At 46.8% G+C, this 20,059-nt stretch overlaps 1 protein-coding gene across 1 annotated transcript in view; it reads right to left on the reverse strand.

Annotated features, from left to right (window-relative positions):
* The window catches only part of LOC137436928 (neurexin-1), a 1,559,617-nt gene that overhangs the window by 362,347 nt on the left and 1,177,211 nt on the right, over positions 1–20,059 (reverse strand). The window contains exon 16 of the mRNA XM_068131164.2: positions 14,199–14,380. Coding sequence (XP_067987265.2) covers positions 14,199–14,380 — 182 coding nt within the window. The remainder of the gene's footprint in view (positions 1–14,198; positions 14,381–20,059) is intronic.

The following is a 20,059-nucleotide window of genomic DNA, read 5'->3' on the forward strand; positions in this document are numbered from 1 at the left end:
TCGCAGCCGCTCTAGATCGCACAAAAGTGTCAGACCGCAAAGCCGTTTTTGTTATAGCAGAAACTGCCAAAAGCTTGGGACAAAACAATGATGAACTTGCTCTAAACAGAGACTCAATTCACCGACAAAGAGTACAACACCGAGTCCAGAGATCTGCAAATATAAAGGCGGAGTTTCAGGGTAACGTTCCCCTTGTTGTTCACTGGGACGGCAAACTGATCCTTGATCTAATTGGAAAAGAGAAGGTTGATCGCCTGCCAGTATTGGTTTCAGGGAAAGGAGTTTCTCAGCTACTCACAGTTGCCAAGCTTCCATCTGGAACAGGCGAGGCTCAGGCTGCTGCTGTCTTTGGAGCCATTGAAGACTGGGGCGTAGCCGACAGCATCCGAGCTATGTGTTTTGACACGACCAGCTCAAACACTGGTCGGATCGCTGGTGCCTGTGTCCTCCTAGAGCAGAAGCTTGAGAAGGAGCTCTTGTCACTAGCTTGCAGGCATCACATTATGGAATTGATAATTGGTGCAGTGTTCCAAGTGTGTATGGGATTGGGAGCCAAATCTTCTCCTGAGGTTCCACTCTTCAAACGCTTCCAGGAATACTGGGGATTCATAGACACGGCCAAGTATGAACAAGGATTGCAGCTGATGACATGGCAAGTCTAGTGGAAGACATAAAGCAAGGCACTATCGATTATGCCAACAAGCATCTTGAACAGAGTTAGCCGAGAGATGATTATAAAGAATTCTTGGAACTTGTGATTGTCTTTCTCGGTGCTGCTCCTGCCAGAGGAGTGCGATTCATGTCACCCGGGGCAATGCACCACGCCCGCTGGATGTCCAAAATAATATACTGTCTCAAGATCTGGATGTTCAAGGCTCAATTCAAACTGACTCCTGCAGAAAAGAGAGGATTACGTGATGTGTGTGTATTCACAGTACGTGTGTACCTGACAGCCTGGATCTCTGCGCCTCAAGCATCAGGTGCTCCTTACAGTGACCTGCTGCTGCTGAAGTCACTGCTTGAATACTCATCAATCCATCCAGCCATCTCAAAGTCAACATCACGCAAGTTTTCCAATCACGTGTGGTACTTGTCACAGGAACTTGTTAACTTGGCTTTCTTCGACAGACGGGTCAGTTCGGCAACCAAGAGACTGATGGTGAGTGCCATGAAGAATGAAGAAGACCAAGATCAGGATCATTCCAAGCGAATCACTGTTGCTCTTGATTCATTCAAGGACAAGAACTTGGAAGATTTCGTCACAGCAAGGTCAATGAAACTTCTGCGAATGATGGAACTTCCAGATGGATTTCTCGTGGTTGATCCGGACTTGTGGGATGACAGAGACGACTACAAGCAGGCTGCAGAAACAGTCAACTCTCTAAAAGTTGTCAATGACTACGCTGAACGTGGAGTGGCACTCATTCAGAAGTACAGTGGGTTGATAACCCGTGATGAAACTCAGCTGCAATTCCTGCTGCAAGTTGTCGAGAACCATCGCAGAATGTACCCTGATAGCAGAAAACATACACTGTCCGGGATGCCATGAAAATAATAAATTTGGGGTTTGCTGGACATTGTCAGACTGATACTATGAACTCTGTCAGAAACTGAACAAAGAATTCACTATTAACGTGTTCAAAAATAAATACTGTGTTCAAGTGTGTTGTTTAAAATAAATTAGGATATAGTCTGATATACTCGTAATTCGTTGAATTTTTATAATTTTCATAATTTTTGCGGCCATTGAGCTACCCCTAAACATAATAATTTAGTGCTCAAACGTTTTATACTGTGTTTCTATATTATATGGAACAGATTAAGGTGGTAAGACTTTCAAAAATAAAAATGTAGTTTAAAAAAAAAAATTAAGCTCCACCGTAATCCACACACATATACACCCACACACACACACATATACACCCACACACACACATATATATACACCCACACACACACACACACCCACACACACACACACACATACACCCACACACATATATACACACACATACACACACACACACGCACATATACACATACACACAAACACATCTCGTTTATTTCATTTCTGTTCCTCACAATTCTGTCTCTCTTATTCACACACACACACACACACACACACACACACACACACACACACACACACACACACACACACACACACACACACACACACACACACACACACACACACACACACACACACATATATACACACACATACATGCACACACACACACGTACAGACACATGTACATCGACACACATGCACACACATACACACATATACACACACACATATATATATATATATATATATATATATATATATATGTATATATATATATATATATATATATATATATATATATATACACATACACACACATATATATACACATACACACACACACAGACATATATATACACATACACACACACACACATATATGCATGCACACACACATATATGCACACGCGCATACACACACACACACACACACACACACACACACGTACACAGGTCCCACATGTATATATCCCACATCCCACTGAAGGAGCTCGGGCTCCCACGTCGATCGGAAGAATGGACGCGACAAAAAGCTGGAATTCGTCCGAGTTGCTTTATTCAAACAAAACACTCAGGTACTCTGAAAAGCCCGTTTATCGGGCAGCAATATATATACACACATTATCCCAGAGCGTTTGCCCAGGAAAGGCGAGAGGGGGCGTGGCCGAGCGTCCTGGCTGCGGCCTGGCAAGTTGAGGGCGAGCCTGCCCGGGCGTCCTGGACGAGCCCGGCATGGTGATCGCTCCGCGTCCTTGATAGGGGCAAGGCGATTGTGAAAACCCAGCCGTAGCCGCTACACACGTCCCCCCAGAATCGACTTGCACCGGCAGGGTCAATTTGAGGGGGGTCCTGATGACCCGGCCGAAGCGACCCCTGGCGGGTCGTGGGGGGGGGGGGGTCCGGTGTGGTGGTGGGCGGTCGAGTGGGGGGCACCGTGGACGGGGGCGGCCTCGCCGCGGCGGAAGGGCCACCCGTGGTGGTTGGTCGACGTCCACGTGCGCCGGCTTGAGGCGGTCCACCACAATCCGGTCCGACCTGCCGCCGATGTCGATGACGAACGACTTGTCGTCCCGTCGCAGGACCCGGAACGGCCCGTCGTACGGCGGCCGGAGTGGCCCCCGATGTGCGTCGTGACGCACAAAAACGTACTCCGCTGTGCGAAGTGCTGGGGGGACGTAGGACTGCGGGTCACCGTGGTGGGATGTTGGCACGGGGGCAAACCGTCGGGCGGCCTCCTGGAGGTCCTAGCGCTGGTGAGCTGCGGACCAGGGACTGGTAGCGTCGGGCACGAATTCGCCCGGGACGCGTAGCGCCTGGCCGTAGACAAGCTCGGCGGTGGATGCCTGGAGGTCCTCCTTGGGGGCCGTGCGGAGGCCCAAAAGGACCCACGGCAGCCGGTCGGCCCAACCGCCGTCTTGAAGGCCGGCCATAAGCGCGGCCTTCATGGAGCGGTGGAATCGCTCGCACAACCCGTTTGCTTGGGGGTGGTAGGCCGTAGTACGGTGGAGCTTGACCCCCAGGTTGCGGGCGACCGCGCCCCACAGCTCGGAGGTGAACTGTGGTCGGCGGTCTGATGAGATGTTCGCCGGTGCGCCGAAGCGGGCGACCCAGGTGGTGATGAAAGCCTGCGCCACGTCGGCGGTGGTGGTGGAGACGAGGGGAACGGCCTCCGGCCACCTGGTGGTCCTGTCCACCATGGTGAGCAGGTGTGTGAACCCCCGTGACGGGGGGAGGGGGCCCACCAGATCCACGTTGACATGGTCGAAACGTCGTTCGGGCACGGTGAAAGGTGCCAGCGGGGCCTGGGTGTGTCGGTGGACCTTGGCCCGTTGGCAGGCTGTGCAGGTGCTGGTCCAATCGCTGACGTCCCGACGAAGGCCGTGCCAGACGAATCGCGCCGACACCAGCTTCTGGGAAGCTTTCCGGCCCGGGTGGGAAAGGCCGTGGAGGGAGGCGAAGATGCGGCGTTGCCAGGTGACGGGCATGATGGAGCGAGGCTGGCCTTGGGAGACGTCGCAGAGCAGGACAGTGTCCGCGAAGGGGATGTCGGCCAGGCGGAGGCCCGTGTCTGCCGCTCGGAGGGCTTGCACCGTGGTGTCGGTGGTTTGGTCCGCCGCCATAAGCGCGAAGTCCACGCCCAGGTGGACCGCGTTCGCGCTGGCCCGGGAAAGACAGTCGGCCACGGCGTTGTTTTTGCCGGCGACGTGCCGGATGTCCGTGGTAAACTCCGACACGGCGGAGAGGTGGCGCTGTTGGCGGGCCGACCACGGCTCCATGACCTTGGCCATTGCGTAAACCAACGGCTTGTGGTCGACGAACGCCGTGAAAGGTCGGCCCTCCAGGAGGTGGCGGAAATGGCGGACGGCCAGGTGTAGACCGAGGAGCTCACGGTCAAACGTGCTGTATTTGAGCTCGTTTGGCCGGAGCTGCCGGCTGAAAAAAAGCGAGTGGCTGCCAAACCCCGTTCACCCATTGCTCATGTACGGCGCCCACCGCGTAGTCGGAGGCATCCGTGGTGAGGGCGATGGGAGCGTTGAGCACCGGGTGAGCGAGCAGTGTTGCGTCGGCGAGGGCCCGCTTTGAGCTTTGGAAGGCCGCGTCCATTGCTGCGGACCAGGCGATGTCGTGCTTGGCCGGCTTGCCCCGGAGGGCTTCGTAGAGGGGCCGCATGAGTTGAGCAGCGCGGGGCACGAAGCGGTGATAAAAATTCACCATTCCCAGGAATTCCTGCAGGGCCTTTATGGTGCGGGGACGCGGGAACGTGGTGATGGCCTCGACCTTGGTTGGCAGCGGCACGGCCCCGTTCTTGGTGATGTGGTGGCCCAAAAAATCAACGGCCGTCGTGCCGAAGTGGCATTTGGCCGGGTTGACGATGAGGCCGTGCTCGCTGAGGCGCCCGAACAGTGTTCGGAGGTGGAGGAGGTGCTCGGCCCAGGACGTGCTGGCGACGAGGATGTCGTCGAGGTAAACGAAAAGGAACGGCAGGTCACGCAGCACGCCGTCCATCAAGCGCTGGAACGCCTGAGCCGCGTTATTGAGACCAAACGGCATCCGTAAGAATTCGAATAAGCCGAACGGCGTGATGACTGCCGTTTTAGGGACGTCGGCCGCCCTGACAGGTACCTGGTGATATCCCCGTATGAGATCAATTTTCGAAAAAATGACCCGTCCCGCCAGACGGGCGGAGAAGTCTTGGATGTGCGGGATCGGATACCTGTCGGGGGTGGTAGCGTCGTTAAGGCGGCGGTAGTCGCCACATGGGCGCCAGCCGCCCCCTGGCTTTGGGACGATGTGTAGTGGCGAAGCCCACGCGCTATCGGAGCGCCGCACGATGCCGAGGTGTTCTAAAGCGTCGAACTCGGCTTTGGCCACGGCGAGCTTGGCTGGGTCGAGGCGGCGGGCTCTGGCGTAGACCGGCGGGCCCGTGGTTGGTATGTGGTGCTCGATCCCATGCCGTACTGCGACGGCCGAAAACGTCGGCCCGGGTGGGAACTCCGTGAGCAGGCGAGCAAACTCGTTCGCCGCCGGGAGGGCGCATGCCAGCTCGGTCGGCGCGGAGCTGCTCAATGTGCATACCAGGGAGCTGAAGGTTTCGGCGTTGATTAAACGACGCCGTTGGACGTCCACCAGCAGTCCGTGTGCGCAGAGGAAGTCGGCGCCTAGCAGAGCCATGGGCATGTTTGCGGTTACAAACGTCCAAGCAAAGCGTTGGCCGCCGAAGCAGAGGGTGACGTTGCGCGGGACGAAGGTGTGGATGGCCGATCCGTTGGCCGCAACCAAGGAGGGGCCGCAAACCGCGGACTGCCTGTCCTGGTCAGAGGCGGGTATGACGCTCAGTTGGGCGCCGTTTCCCGGCCTGCCGAAGGTGCACGGGGGTCGGCATGTCTGGGCCTTCTGTCCGAACCTGGCATGATAGTAACACCACGCTTGGTCAGGTGGAGGCCCCGGTTGTCGTGCTGGAGGTGGTCGGCTCGGTGTAGCGGCCGCCAATTGCGTCGGCAGTTCGGTCGTCGACCGTGCCGGGTGCTCGGGCGCCATGGGTGTTGCGTCGGACGGCGGTGGGCCCCAGGTCGCTGCTGCGATGCGCTGGCCTGCGGCGGAGATCTTGTCGGCTTCCCTGGCAAGGGCACGGGGATCCGTGATCGTCGTGCTTGCCAGGGCGAGGCGTACCGGGCTAGGCAGCTGACGGAGGAACAGCTCCTGGAACAGGAATGCCGGAGAGTGCTCGCCGAGCAGCGAAAGCATGTAGTCCATTCGCTCGGAAGGGCGCGTGTCGCCGAGCTCGGGCAGGTTGAGCAGGCGCCGTGCGCGTTCCGCCGATGGGAGGGCGAAAGCGTCGAGGAGGAGCTTTTTAATCGCGCCGTATTTGTCAGCGGCTGGCGGGCTCTTGAGGAGGCTCAGGGCGCGGGCCGCGGTGGCTGAACCGAGCGCTGCTACCACATGGTGGAAGCGGGTGTCATCGGCCGTGATGCCTCGCAGGGCGAACAGGGAGTCCGCCTGTGCGAACCAAACCGCCGCGTGAGCCTCCCAGAAGGTAGGCAGTTTAAGGGCCACTGCCGTGTCCATGTCGGTAGGTCACCAATGAAGGAGCTCGGGCTCCCACGTCGATCGGAAGAATGGACGCGACAAAAAGCTGGAATTCGTCCGAGTTGCTTTATTCAAACAAAACACTCAGGTACTCTGAAAAGCCCGTTTATCGGGCAGCAATATATATACACACATTATCCCGGAGCGTTTGCCCAGGAAAGGCGAGAGGGGGCGTGGCCGAGCGTCCTGGCTGCGGCCTGGCAAGTTGAGGGCGAGCCTGCCCGGGCGTCCTGGACGAGCCCGGCATGGTGATCGCTCCGCGTCCTTGATAGGTGCAAGGCGATTGTGAAAACCCAGCGGTAGCCACTACACCACATGTATATACATGTTTAAAGTGTACGTGCCCTTCCCCCCTCCCCCACCCGGCAATGCTGGGTACTTCTGCTAGTAACTAATAAAATAAAAACATAGAAATATCTCTCGGTAATTTCCTGAAACTCGGTGAAATTCGATGAAATTCGTTCAATGAATTCACTCGGTTTATCGGTGAAATTTTTTATTTGGGCGGTGTACAATTGCTTCGAACGAAATATCTCTTCGCAATTTCCCGTCTGTGTTTCATGTCCATGCACACGTGAAATGGAGTTTGTTTTTGCACACGTGAAATGAACACGTGAACCTTTACTTCCGGATAATAATGTTGAATGAAATAAAAACGAAGAAATATATGTCAAAATCATTGTTGACGTTTTTGTGATGACTGTCATCAAACGGAAAAGTAATATATCTTAACGGAAAAGAAAAAGCGATTTTTTATATATGTCGACATGTTGCCGTCTGTGTCATGTTGGGCAGTGTATGATACATCATGACGCGATTTTTAAAAATATATCTCTGCATTTTCCAGCGTGTGTCTGAATGTTCTCAATTATTGCTGACACCGAGTCTAAAACCATCGATAAAAATGAAGTCAGATGGTGAGTTAGATTGGAGATAAAGGCGTGAGAGAGACTCAATGGCCTTGAAGTTACAGGCCCTTGAGAATCATTTCGTTCTATAAACGGAAACTTTCATCGGATTTTCTTCCCGTTTTCTTCCTCGGAGTCTAAAACTATGTTAGCGACTGTGAAAAATGAAATGATATATCGAATTTGGTTTGAAATAAAACTGGGAGAGAGAGCAAACACCACGGGCCTACAAAACAGGCCTCAAAGCTATGCGAGTTAATAAAATGGTGGATATTTGTTTATATGAAGCCTCTCCCAGAATTTGTTTTCGAAGCCCCTCATAGAATGGGTGGAGCTACTCTCTCAACGGAGTAAGCCACACCCCCGGACAGACAGACAGAATCACCTTCGCCTATTATAATATAGATAATGTAGTGGAAACAGTGTATTGTTCTCTTAAAACTTAAAAAATAAAATAGCCTTGAGTGGGCATCTCTTGAGGTTGTAGTTCAGACAACTGCTGATTTGAGGGGACCCACTGGAGAGCCCCCCTGATCCCCTGGGATGCCCTCTGATATGAAATCGAAAACACTAAGACTGAGCGATCCTGCGAACTATCAAGTAGAAGGGTTGTTTCGGGATTCAGAGCAATCAGTGGGTATATAGGGAATGAGTAAGGATCTGAAGATTGAGGGGCAAGTTGGGAGCCCCCATGATCCGAAATCGAAAAGTCGAAGCTCAATCAATTGTACGGGATGGTGGCTTATAGTCATCTGTGAAGTTTCAGAACAATAAACCATGTGATAAGGGAGGAGTAGTAAAAATACCAGTAAGTTAAAGGACGGAAGGCCGACTGGACAGACATCCGGACATCACAACACATTGTATAAGTTCATCTCTTCCAGAATCTAGATGAGATGACCTCAGAAGGATTTCATGAGTGCTCCTACAGGGTTGGCAGATGGCCTAGAGGTACGTACATTCGCCTCAAAGGTTTCGAATCACGACCCAGCTATAAACGGTCATCCTGCCAGGTGTTGCACAAGCAGGGTGATTCATCAATGTGTGTGCCATCCCTCGGGCTGGGCGACCCATGCACCTAGTAGTTTGTGGACGTTTAAGATCACATGGTGTGCTTCCAAAAGAGTAGGCTTTTTGTTTCACGGCACCCTGTTTTGTGTTTCTCCAGTATGTATCATCGGCACCCTGAACAAATTCCAAACAAGCGTTACGCCTAGGTCCCCCGTCGGTGAAGTGATGTGAGTTGACAAAGTGGAAGACGCAAGGCGGCCATCTTGGATTTTGACGTGGCGACCCAATTTTCAATAGCGTTCTTCCTTATGCATAGATACACCCACACACCAGATTAGAAGTTAGTAGTTCGTTTATATTTCAAGATATTTCGCTCACAAGGTTCAGACATATATATGGTGGCGGCCATCTTGGATTTTGCCGTGGCGACCCAATTTTCAATAGCGTTCTTCCTCATGCCTAGATACACCCACACACCATTTTAGAAGTTGGTACTTCGCTTATTTTTCAAGATATTCCGCTCACAAGGTTCAGACATACATGGTGGCGGCCATCTTGGATTTTGACGTGGCGACCCTCCGCACGCATGGACGGACGGACGCACACACGGACAGAGGGGAAAACCATAGTCTCCTTTTCGCTCCGCGGTGCGACGGGGGACAATTACTGCCAAAACATACAGAGGGCACCGCATCAGCGGCAAAGCCATGCCCTCAGCCATTGATGCCACCCCACAACCTACGATGAATGACAAGGAAGAAGTGCTCTTACAATAGCCTGCTGGGTAAGAGATTCATCAGGCCAAAGCAGCTTTTTCAAACTAGTTCTAACCCTAACCCCAACAACCCGAACCCTAACCCTCACGCTAACCCTAACCCTAACAACAACCCTAACCCTAACAACAGCCCTAACCCTAACCCTAACAACAACCCTAACCCTAACCCTAACCCTAACTAGGTCTTAACTGTCCAGAATGATCTGGCTTTGAAGATAAAATCTGGGGACAACATTGCTCATTTTATGTAGCGATGTGGCACAGATGATTTATATAATTGCACTTAGCTTCCATAGACCCAATAATTCATTTGGATAGGAATACAGCACAATGAAGACAATACTTAAATACTACATTAAAATGACATTACTTCCAAATTAACTAGCGATTTATCCCTGCACGATTAAACTACGACTTGCAGAGTCACATATATGAGGATGTGTTCAAATGTAATGCCTCCTGTCCTTTTTCTCCCAAACAGGTAAAGATATTCGACTGAAACAAAGCGAAGTTCACATATTAGTTCTTCCTGCCACTGGGTGCGAAGTATGTGATTCCGACAATGGACGTCTCGGTGATACATTAGCCAATATGGCAGAGGGAAGCACGATGACGTCATGCTGTAAAGTGCCAGTCAAGTCAGCAGGACTGTTCTATAGTGACGGCATCACCAAACTACCTGAACGTTGGCAGAGATGTGTGGACCACAGTGCTGATTATGTTTGGAAATAAATATGCACCAGCAACAACAACAACAACAACAACAACAACAACAACAACAGGAATTTTAAGGCCATTTTCCCTGCTAGAGCGGGGGTTAGCCTTGCGGTCCCCATGACAATCTTCTCCATCTTGCCCTATTTTCTGCATCTCCCCTTGTTAACCCCCTTGCCCGCATTTCTTCTTCCACCATCTTTAGCCAAGTCTTTCTCGGTCTTCTCCGTCCTCTACTTCCTTCTACATTCATTTCCATCACTCTTCTCAACCAGTCACTTTCATCCTTCCTCAACACACGACCAAACCATCTCAACCTATTTCTCTTCACAGCATCCATCGCAGGCTCTATTCCCATCATCTTTCGCAATTCATCATTTGTCTTCCTCTCTCTCAACGATACTCCGCACATCCGTCGAACCATTCGCATTTCCACCCTTTCCAGCCTTCGTTGCTGCTCTACGTTCATTACCCATGTCTCGCTTCCATAAATAGGAAATAAATATGCACCACGGTAGAATAAACATTGATGTTAGTATCTGTGTTTGTTTTATTTGCATATCTTTACCTGGCTTGAAGAAAACAGAAGAGGAGGTATTGCCTTTCAACACACCTCGTATGCCGCAAATTGCATCTCCTCAAACCGCCTTCGGTATAATACCAACACACTTTGCTTCCAGATTCTACCAAAAAATCTGCACCTCAGATCTACTCAAACCAATCCATGAGCTTGAATGGAACTACATCATGGAGTTATTTTTAATGCATATTCACGTGCCCCCAAAATTCCACAAATTAGTCAATCAGGCCAGTGTCAATGAAAGTCAAGAAATGCATCCATCAAGCTGGGCTCCCTTTCAGTGTCACGCCGAGTGATGGCCTTTGCTCGTGGGCACTCAAGGTGGCATTTTATAATGAAAAAGATTGTGGAGATCATTATATATTTTATTAGAAACACATATACACAAGCAGCTCTTTTCTCCCATTACAACATCACCCTCCTTACTATTCCAATCTATGATCTTTAGTTATTGAGTGTGGAACGTCAATGCGGTTATAACCAAATGGATGTTAAATAAAGCGATCCCTATGCACTTCCAACTAAAACTGTTTTATTATTGAGTGAAGCTGGAAAGGTGAATAGTTGCATGAAACATATGATAAAGATTTGACTTCTATATTGCGTGTGTGTGTGTGTGTGTGTGTGTGTGTGTGTGTGTGTGTGTGTGTGTGTGTGTGTGTGTGTGTGTGTGTGTGTGTCTTTGAATGAAGAAGAAAGATAAACGAAGAATTATTGATCAGTTAAAAACATAAAAATGTTAAGACATAAACCCAACAGTACATTTTACATCTCCTTCTGATGGATGGCTTGCTCTATAAGACAGTGTCACATAAAGCTCGACACCAGGTGGCAGTTTTATTCGGATTAGAGTCCAAACAACAAATCCAGGAACAGACAGACAGCTTAGCAGCGAACACACAACCAACTTGGCTATCCTGATAAATACAGGACAGAAGCTTGTATTCTTCCACCCAAGTTTCCCCAAACAAGTATACTAATTAGTTCTAAGTATGGTTTACACATACAAGTATACTAATCAAACCTAAGTATGGTTTCCCCACACAAGTATACTAATCAAGCCTATGTATGGTTTCCCCACAAGTGTACTAATCAGTTCTAAGTATGGTTTCCCCATACAAGTATAAGAATCAGTTCTAAGTATGGTTTCTGCATACAAGTATACTAATCAGTTCGAAGTGTGGTTTCCCCAGACAAGTATACTAATCAGTTCTAAGTGTGGTTTCCCCAGACAAGTATACTAATCATTTCTAAGTGTGGTTTACCCAGACAAGTAAAATAATCAGTTCTAAGTGTGGTTGCCCCAGACAAGTATACTAATCAGTTCTAAGTGTGGTTTCCCCAGACAAGTATACTAATCAGTTCTAAGTGTGGTTGCCCCAGACAAGTATACTAATCAGTTCTAAGTGTGGTTTGCCCAGACAAGTATACTAATCAGTTCTAAGTGTAGTTGCCCCAGACAAGTATACTAATCAGTTCGAAGAATGGTTATAGCATCTGACATCTGATGTGATCAGGCTTTTTTGAGCTTTTAGAATGTGAAAGAAACCTTCTGTCCTGTACTCAGAAAGCCGTTGAAGTAGTACACTAAGTCCATGGATAAGAACAACGAATACACTGTATAGAATATTGTAATCTCACATCCGTCTCATCGAAGAGGCGACAGCATTTTGGAATTTCATTCACACACAAAGTAATTGGCCTTGGCTCTGCATGAACAAATGCTAATGATTTGAGAAGTTCCACATCTAAAAGAGACCGGTTTGAATTGAATGTTTCTTGCATCATGATTCCCCTGTCCTTCAGTTAATCAAGAATAAGGACCGTCTGAGGGCCTTGCATTTCATTAAGAAGGAAAATTTGTAATCTTATCAGATCTTTTTTAAACCCTGCATGGAGCAGCACTTTCACGTTTAGTGGACTATTCCGACAATGCAATGTTTGGAACAAATATATTAAGATTAATTTGGAACGATGTGCCATGCTTTATACAGCAAAAATTATTGTGTCGAACCGCCTTTGGAGGCCATTTTCCCCACAGAGCAGGGGTTGGCCTTTTTTGGGTACCGTGGTCCCCTTTTCGAAGCAATGTTTTATGGCCGGATGCCCTTCCTGCCGCCAACCCTGTTAGTTGCCTCTTGCAACACACAGGGAATTACCAGTGAACTGGTACTCAATTTGCCGACCTCGGAAGGATGACAGGCTGAGTCAACCCCCCTGGTGTTAATTCAGCGATCGACCGGGATTCAAACCCAGGATCCTAGGATCCCAAGCCGGCACCCTAACCGCTAAGCCAACACCAGGCTTTTTATACAGTGTTGGTTCTAGGTAATCAAAGCAGGAAACTCTCATAGACGTCTCGCAGACGGGACGCTAAGTTTAATGCCATTAAATTAGAGATGCTTAATAATCTTCCCAATCAGAATTTTCTACCAAGCAAAAGGAAATTCTCAAAGATAATTCAACTCATCAATCTGATAAAGTAATTTGATTTAGTGAAATAATTATCTCATACAGGGCTATGTGGCATTAGTGGTGTTACTGACAAAACGGTTGTGCTTTAATGAGTTAACATAAACAGAAACAGACAAGAAAGGGAATGAAAAATAAAACGGACTAAATTATTGTCCCCCGTCGCACTGCGGAACGAAAGGGGGACTATGGTTTCCCCTTGGTCCGTGTGTGCGTCCGTCCGTCCGTCCGTGCGTGTGTGTGGATGTGCGTGCATGCATGCGTGCATGCGTAAGCGAAGGACCGAATTCTAATTTGGTGTGTGGGCGCAACCCACGTCAAAATCCAAGATGGCCGCCGCCATGTATGTCTGATGCCATCTATGTCTGAACCTTGTGAGCGGAATATCTTGAAAAATAAGCGAAGTACCAACTTATAATCTGGTGTGTGGGTGTATCTAGGCAAAAGGAAGAACGCTATTGAAAATTGGTCCGCCACATCAAAATCCAAGATGGCCGCCGCCATGTATGTCTGAACCTTGTGAGTGGAATATCTTGAAAAATAAGCGAAGTACCAACTTCTAATCTGGTGTGTGGGTGTACCTAGGCACAAGGAAGAACGCTATTGAAAATTGGGTCGCCACGTCAAAATCCAAGATGGCCGCCGCCATGTATGTCTGAACCTTGTGAGCAGAATATCTTGAAAAATAAGCGAAGTACCAACTTCTAATCTGGTGTGTGGGTGTATCTAAGCATAAGGAAGAACGCCATTGAAAATTGGGTCGGCACGTCAAAATCCAAGATGGCCGCCACCATATATATGTCTGAACCTTGTGAGCGAAATATCTTGAAAAATAAACGAATTACTAACTTCTAATCTGGTGTGTGGGTAGAACTACGCATAAGGAAGAACGCTATTGAAAATTGGGTCGCCACGTCAAAATCCAAGATGGCTGCCTTGCGTCTTCCACTTTGGCAACTCACATCACTTCACCGACGGGGGACCTAGGCGTAACGCTTGTTTCAGATGTGAATGTGGGAAGCATAGAGTGATGGAGATTACATGATTTAATCACAAGGACAGAAAGAAGGGACTTACAATATGTATCTGGAGGAAGTCGCCAAGTCCCTGGGCACTGTCGACGCGAACGAGCACTGTGTTGGACGTGTGTGTGCTGAAGCCCAGAGCAAGACGATCGGCGCGGGTGCTTGGCCGATCGTTCGGGTTCCATTCGTATGTGATAAGGCCACCACTTCGACCAAATATGTAAGTCGTGCCAGCTGTGCAGGGTGTAAAGGGATGACATATGGTGAGCAGACATTTTCGGGATAGAAGGTTGAACTGCTGCATAAGGTTCAACATATAAGTGCTTTGAACTAAAGTTAAACTTTTTTTTTTGCACTTTGTTACAATTATTGGTATTAATGCAGTACAACCAGTGGCTGAATAAACAAGACCAAAAGTCTAATAGCGGCGTAGCCAAACTTGTAAAATATTATAAACCACAAACACGTATGATTAGCTTTTTAAACAGTCGCTGATGCTGTTTATAACATTAAACAAAGAAACTTGGAGGAATCCGACATCCTTCAGGTAAGTTTTACTTGCAGAACTGAGGGAAGGTCTACTGTAATCTAGATTATACCCCACAAGAGTTGGTGTTGTGCTCATTTACCAAGCAGCTAGCTAGCGCTTGCCAAGCCAGCCATTCCTTCACGGTTTTGAATGGAGTGTTTGCTCGAATGCTTAAACCACTTGGCAATCTCTCCACAAAAAACTTGGTAAATGAACACACACCCAATGTTCTTGAGACCCGACCATAGATCGACTGTAATCTATATACCCCAAAGATGAATGGTACTTCCTAGCACTCTCGTAGTCAGCCGGTGTACTTGTAAATTAAAATGTTGGTCGTGGACTCAGCCGTCGTAATGACATCATAGACATAATGACGTAACAGACACAAAACTGATATATTTGAACTTCCAGTACGTTTGCAGTCACTATGAAGGGATTCGTGTTACGATTAGATTTACTATAATATTAACGATACGTTGTCATTATTTCGAAAATGATATTACCATAAAAAAACCGAGGCAAATTCCTTACTTCCTCGGTTATTAATATTAGTGCCGAACACCGCTCATCACTGATCATGAACCATACACCACTTCAATCCATTAACCTTCCATTCACGACATTGGGATTAAAGTATTATGGTTATATTTGCTATATAATTATTATTATTATGAAAACGATACTACTAAAACAATACGCTACTGAATAAAGAAACCTGGACTTAATTTGTCCTAAGCGGCCCGAAAATGAGTCATAACACTTCAGGCCTATACGTACCGTATTGTTGGAAGAGACATAACGTCGATGCTTTCGATATTTGATGATCATCTTAACAATCGGTTTGTTTGTGTTTCACACTGAATGAAAAACGTAAAGATAGAGCATGGCGATTGTAATATATGACAGGTTCGACGATATGTTCGGCATGAACGGCATATAAATCAAGATGACGGAGTGTGGAGAGTCAGTAATGACATCAGACGTAATCACATCACCCTGTCATGTGAGCATATCCTCAGCTCTGATTGGTATACATTTGAGGGGACATACATACATACATACAGACGGACAAACACTGTTCTAGACGGCTTCACCCGATGGGCTACGCCGTAAAAACACATTGAGTATTTCGACAAGAAAATGCAATGCAGAACAATTATTAAACCAGATCGCTGCGATCACAAACCAATCGCCAAGGGTAACACTCCCCGGTGCCCACGATCAAATTATGGCCCTATTTGTTTCAGACCATTATATATATATATATATATTGTATACAGAATCGAGGCTCGTGTAAGACATAAAACTTTAGCTAAAATCATATGACCTGGAACTTCAACATTTAGGGAGAGTATAAATTAACAAAAACTCAACATCATGAAAATCGGAGGAAAACTATGCAAGTTATGACCAAAATGGTGTTCTTTGTTAATTAGGTCGTGGTCCGAAAAAAGTAGGTGCCCAAAAAGAGGGCACAAAACAAACATAAGATGCATCAAATATCAGGTGCACAACTTCAGTGCAGGTACACTATTATGATACAAGAACATCTTGGAAGGCCAAGCAGTCTTTGCGATTCCGCATTGGCAAAATTGAGTGATGACAAAAACGCATTTTTTCCCAAACCTCCATTTGACCTTCACCTTCAACCCAAAGGGGTACGATGTCAATTAAGCATAAATGCACCTTGCGCTAGCTAAATAGAGAAGGCAATTTTGTTCCGAACAGCCAAATATTAGTTGAATTATCGTAAAAAAAACAAACAAACTATAATTAGGTCATGACCTTAAAATTAGGTCAAGGTCAAAAAATTACGTTTCCACAGCATACTTTTTAATTTCCATTATTGATGCATAATTTCATTCCGAAAGCCCCAGCCGGATCCGAGATGCATCTCAGAAATTGGCCAAAAAAGAGGGGAAAAAACCTAAATGGTGGTTTATTACTCATAGGGATTAAAGTAACTCGGTGGTAGCATTAAAATTGGGGGCGCTAATTGTAGAAACAAACCCTACAACAGGTGTAAGCCTTCTCCGAGTCTATAGGGGGAGGTGTATATACAATGATCAAACTGGCAGTGGAGAATGGTTACAATGAATTGCAAAAGTTTATAGAAACAAAGGTCATGTTTCTTAAGGCTTCACAAGCAAGAAAACTTTCAGTTAACATGAGATTTTATGCATAACTCTTAATGCTGAATAAAACAAAAGTGCCAAAACCACATAAATATATCAAGGCAAAGGTGAAAATAAGCAAAAGCAGTAATTGAAAGAGAAAGACAAAAAGCCAGAGGGAACTGGAATGGCACGTGGTAGAGCACACATCTCCGCCAGGCTAAACAGTTTACTGATAAACCAGATCTGGATTCTGACCTGGACCAAAATCAAATTGGCTTGTTATTGTCTTCCAACCAACTCATCTACCAAGTTTTGTTATAATATGCACAACTTTTTGGAGATATTGTGTTCTATTGTTTTTGCCATATTTCTCAATGGTGAAGAATCACTTTAAAATTTGAGTATCTGAATCCGGATTTGGATCTTCACCAAAATCTAATCACTTCATCCGTGTCACACAGCCAACATCTTCCCCAAATTTCGTCCGCATATGTCCATAACATTTTGAAATATCTTGTTCAGACAGACAGACAGGGGTCAAAACAAAACCTCCATCCACCTTCATTGGCGGAAGTAATAAAAGAAGAGCACAAATAAAAATCAGGAAATATCAATGTATTTTGCAGGCCCTGCATGTCAATAACATGATCAGTTGATTAGGTACTCAAAATCAATTTTGTGTATATATATATACATTATATGCAAGCTTTATAAGCTTGTCTTTAAACATGCAAGATGTCGTTATGGCCTAAACATAGTTTGGATGGATGGTCCTCCTCATGCCATTAGGCATATAAGGCTGCCGTAACAGTTTCATTGGCTGGGGGGGGGGGGGGGGGAATCCTGGAATTGATTGCACTCTGACACAGGATACCCAAATGGCTCACTTTTCCCCAGAGCTAGTATTCATTTTTCCAACATGGAAAGATGAAAGGCTGGGTCAACTCCCCTATTGTCCTTTTGGCATGGCAGGGTCTTGAAATCAAGTCCCTAAGGTCTAAGATCTCAAGCCAACCTTCTAAGCATAGTTTACCGATATGTTTTTGGTAACATTTGTTTTCATTTTTAATGGATGTTTACAGTTTACTCTAAATTGGGAATTTGCAATTAGTGGAATGAACAATCATCCAGTCATGACTCACAAACTTGTGTTATCAAGTATCCCTCACTAAATGAGTGAGAGTTTTTCAAATAATTTTTATAACAGCTTTAGTCAGAATCAGAAAATGTTAACTTTATAACAGTTACAAAGCTTGGTGTTGGCTTAGCGGTTAGGGTTCCGGCTTGGGATCCTAGGATCCTGCGTTTGAATCCCAGTTGATCGCTGAATTAACACCAGGGGGGTTGACTCAGCCTGTCATCCTTCTGAGGTCGGCAAATTGAGCACCAGTTCACTGGTAATTCCCTGTGTGTTGCAAGAGGCGACTAACAGGGTTGGGGGCAGGAAGGGCATCCGGCCATAAAACATTGCTTCAAAAAAGGCCAACCCCTGCTCTGCGGGGAAAAATGGCCTCGAAAGGTGGGTCTAGTCCGAAATAAAAAAAAAAGAAATAGTAGCAAAAAAACAAACAAACAAGTTACAGTTACCCTATCAGAAGGAAATTATTATTGAACAGGACTAAATTTAAAATTACCTGCTTCTTTCTCTCTCGAGGAAGTCACCAGTGAAAGCTTTAACATTACAGAACATGTAATCACACAGAACCTCGTCAGGTATATAGACTACAGTAGATCTGAGAACTGGGGTGAACCCACTCACTCACTGATTGAAATAGTACCATTCCAATAGCCTTTCGTGTTCCTTCAGGAACATGCAAGGCTAATAAGTCACCAAATAAAATGTCACATCCAAATATATATATATCTATACAATGGTAATGGTTCATAGATAGTAAAAGTTAACATCACTATTGTTAATTAATCGATATGGGAACTAGCAGGATATTTGTCAAACACAGCAAAACCTCCTTTTTAAGGTGTACCGCTATGAAAAGTAGTGCCCTTGATGAAAAACATGCAGATGTTCAGACGGAGAGACACAGGGTGAAAAGACTACGTAAACTACAAAGCATAGGATTCGTCATCTGAACATTGGACATAATGCATAATTGGGCATAATCAATCCCACTCCTCCCTCCAGGTCTTTAAAACAGCTGTTCACCACCATCTCTTATCGTCCCACATCCAAAACCTTGATCTTTTCTACCCCCATTAATTCACCCCAGATCCACTTTTTTGAAATTCCGACTTCTTTCCTGGAAGTCCGAGTCGTGTCCATGTGTTTTATACCTCTCCCACCCCCACCCCACCCCCCCACCCATGACTCCTCCCCCCAAGCCCTTTTCCTCCCACAGATCTCCCGATGTCCCTGCTCTCAAATGTTTTACTTGTGTGCTTCCCTCTCTTCCCCCTCCCCCCCCCCCACCTCATCTTGTCTCCCGCTCCCCTTTATCTTCTGTTTTATGTGTCAGTGTGTGATCTTTTTGTGATTAATGTTAGCTCTTACACGAGCCTCGATCTTGTACACGAAAAAAAAATGCATGTTCAAGGTAAAAAAAATGAACTTATGGTTACATTAGACAACTTCGGTTCAAACCATGCCTAAGGCAGGTTGGGTGAGCTGGCCATGCCTGTAGGCCTTGCGGCATATCTCAAACCATGGACGGTCATTGCAAATACAATCAGGAAAAGACGTGGATACCTATGACGCAATCCACATTCGAAGTACAAAATCAACATATGGTTAAATTAGATGAAACAATGATCAGACTCATTGGCATGTGACCAGACTCGGTAGCATAATGGTTAGAGCATGATCACTGATCAGGTATAAGGCTGGGAGGCTGGAAGTTTGATTCTAACCCTGGCTGAGTCATACCAAAGTACATGCTACTTGTTTGCTTAATGCTCAGCATTTCAATTATAGAGCATTGATAAACACCTGTACATTGGCAATCACGCGGAGGAGGAAATTCCTCCTTAATTTCCCTGCTCATTGCATAGAATACATGTGATGTCATAAATATGGCGTTGCTGGTACCCAGAGTGCTCTGGTACTTCTCCCAAGCTCAGTGTCTGTATTTGCCTGAAATCAAGTGTGCTGTTGTCTCATGTATTTGTGTGCGTATGTGTCATCGATTTATTATCTCCGTAATTCGGGTTTCAGAAGGTGGAACGGAATACTTCCAGGACTTGAAGTATCCAACTCCATTTCGGTAGGGATATGAATTCATGGACTAAGTTGGGAAATTTTCTTGTTCTCAG

Source organism: Myxine glutinosa, chromosome 11, assembly GCF_964187855.1.
Source record: "Myxine glutinosa chromosome 11, kmMyxGlut1.1, whole genome shotgun sequence".
In the NCBI taxonomy this organism is placed as follows: domain Eukaryota; kingdom Metazoa; phylum Chordata; class Myxini; order Myxiniformes; family Myxinidae; genus Myxine; species Myxine glutinosa.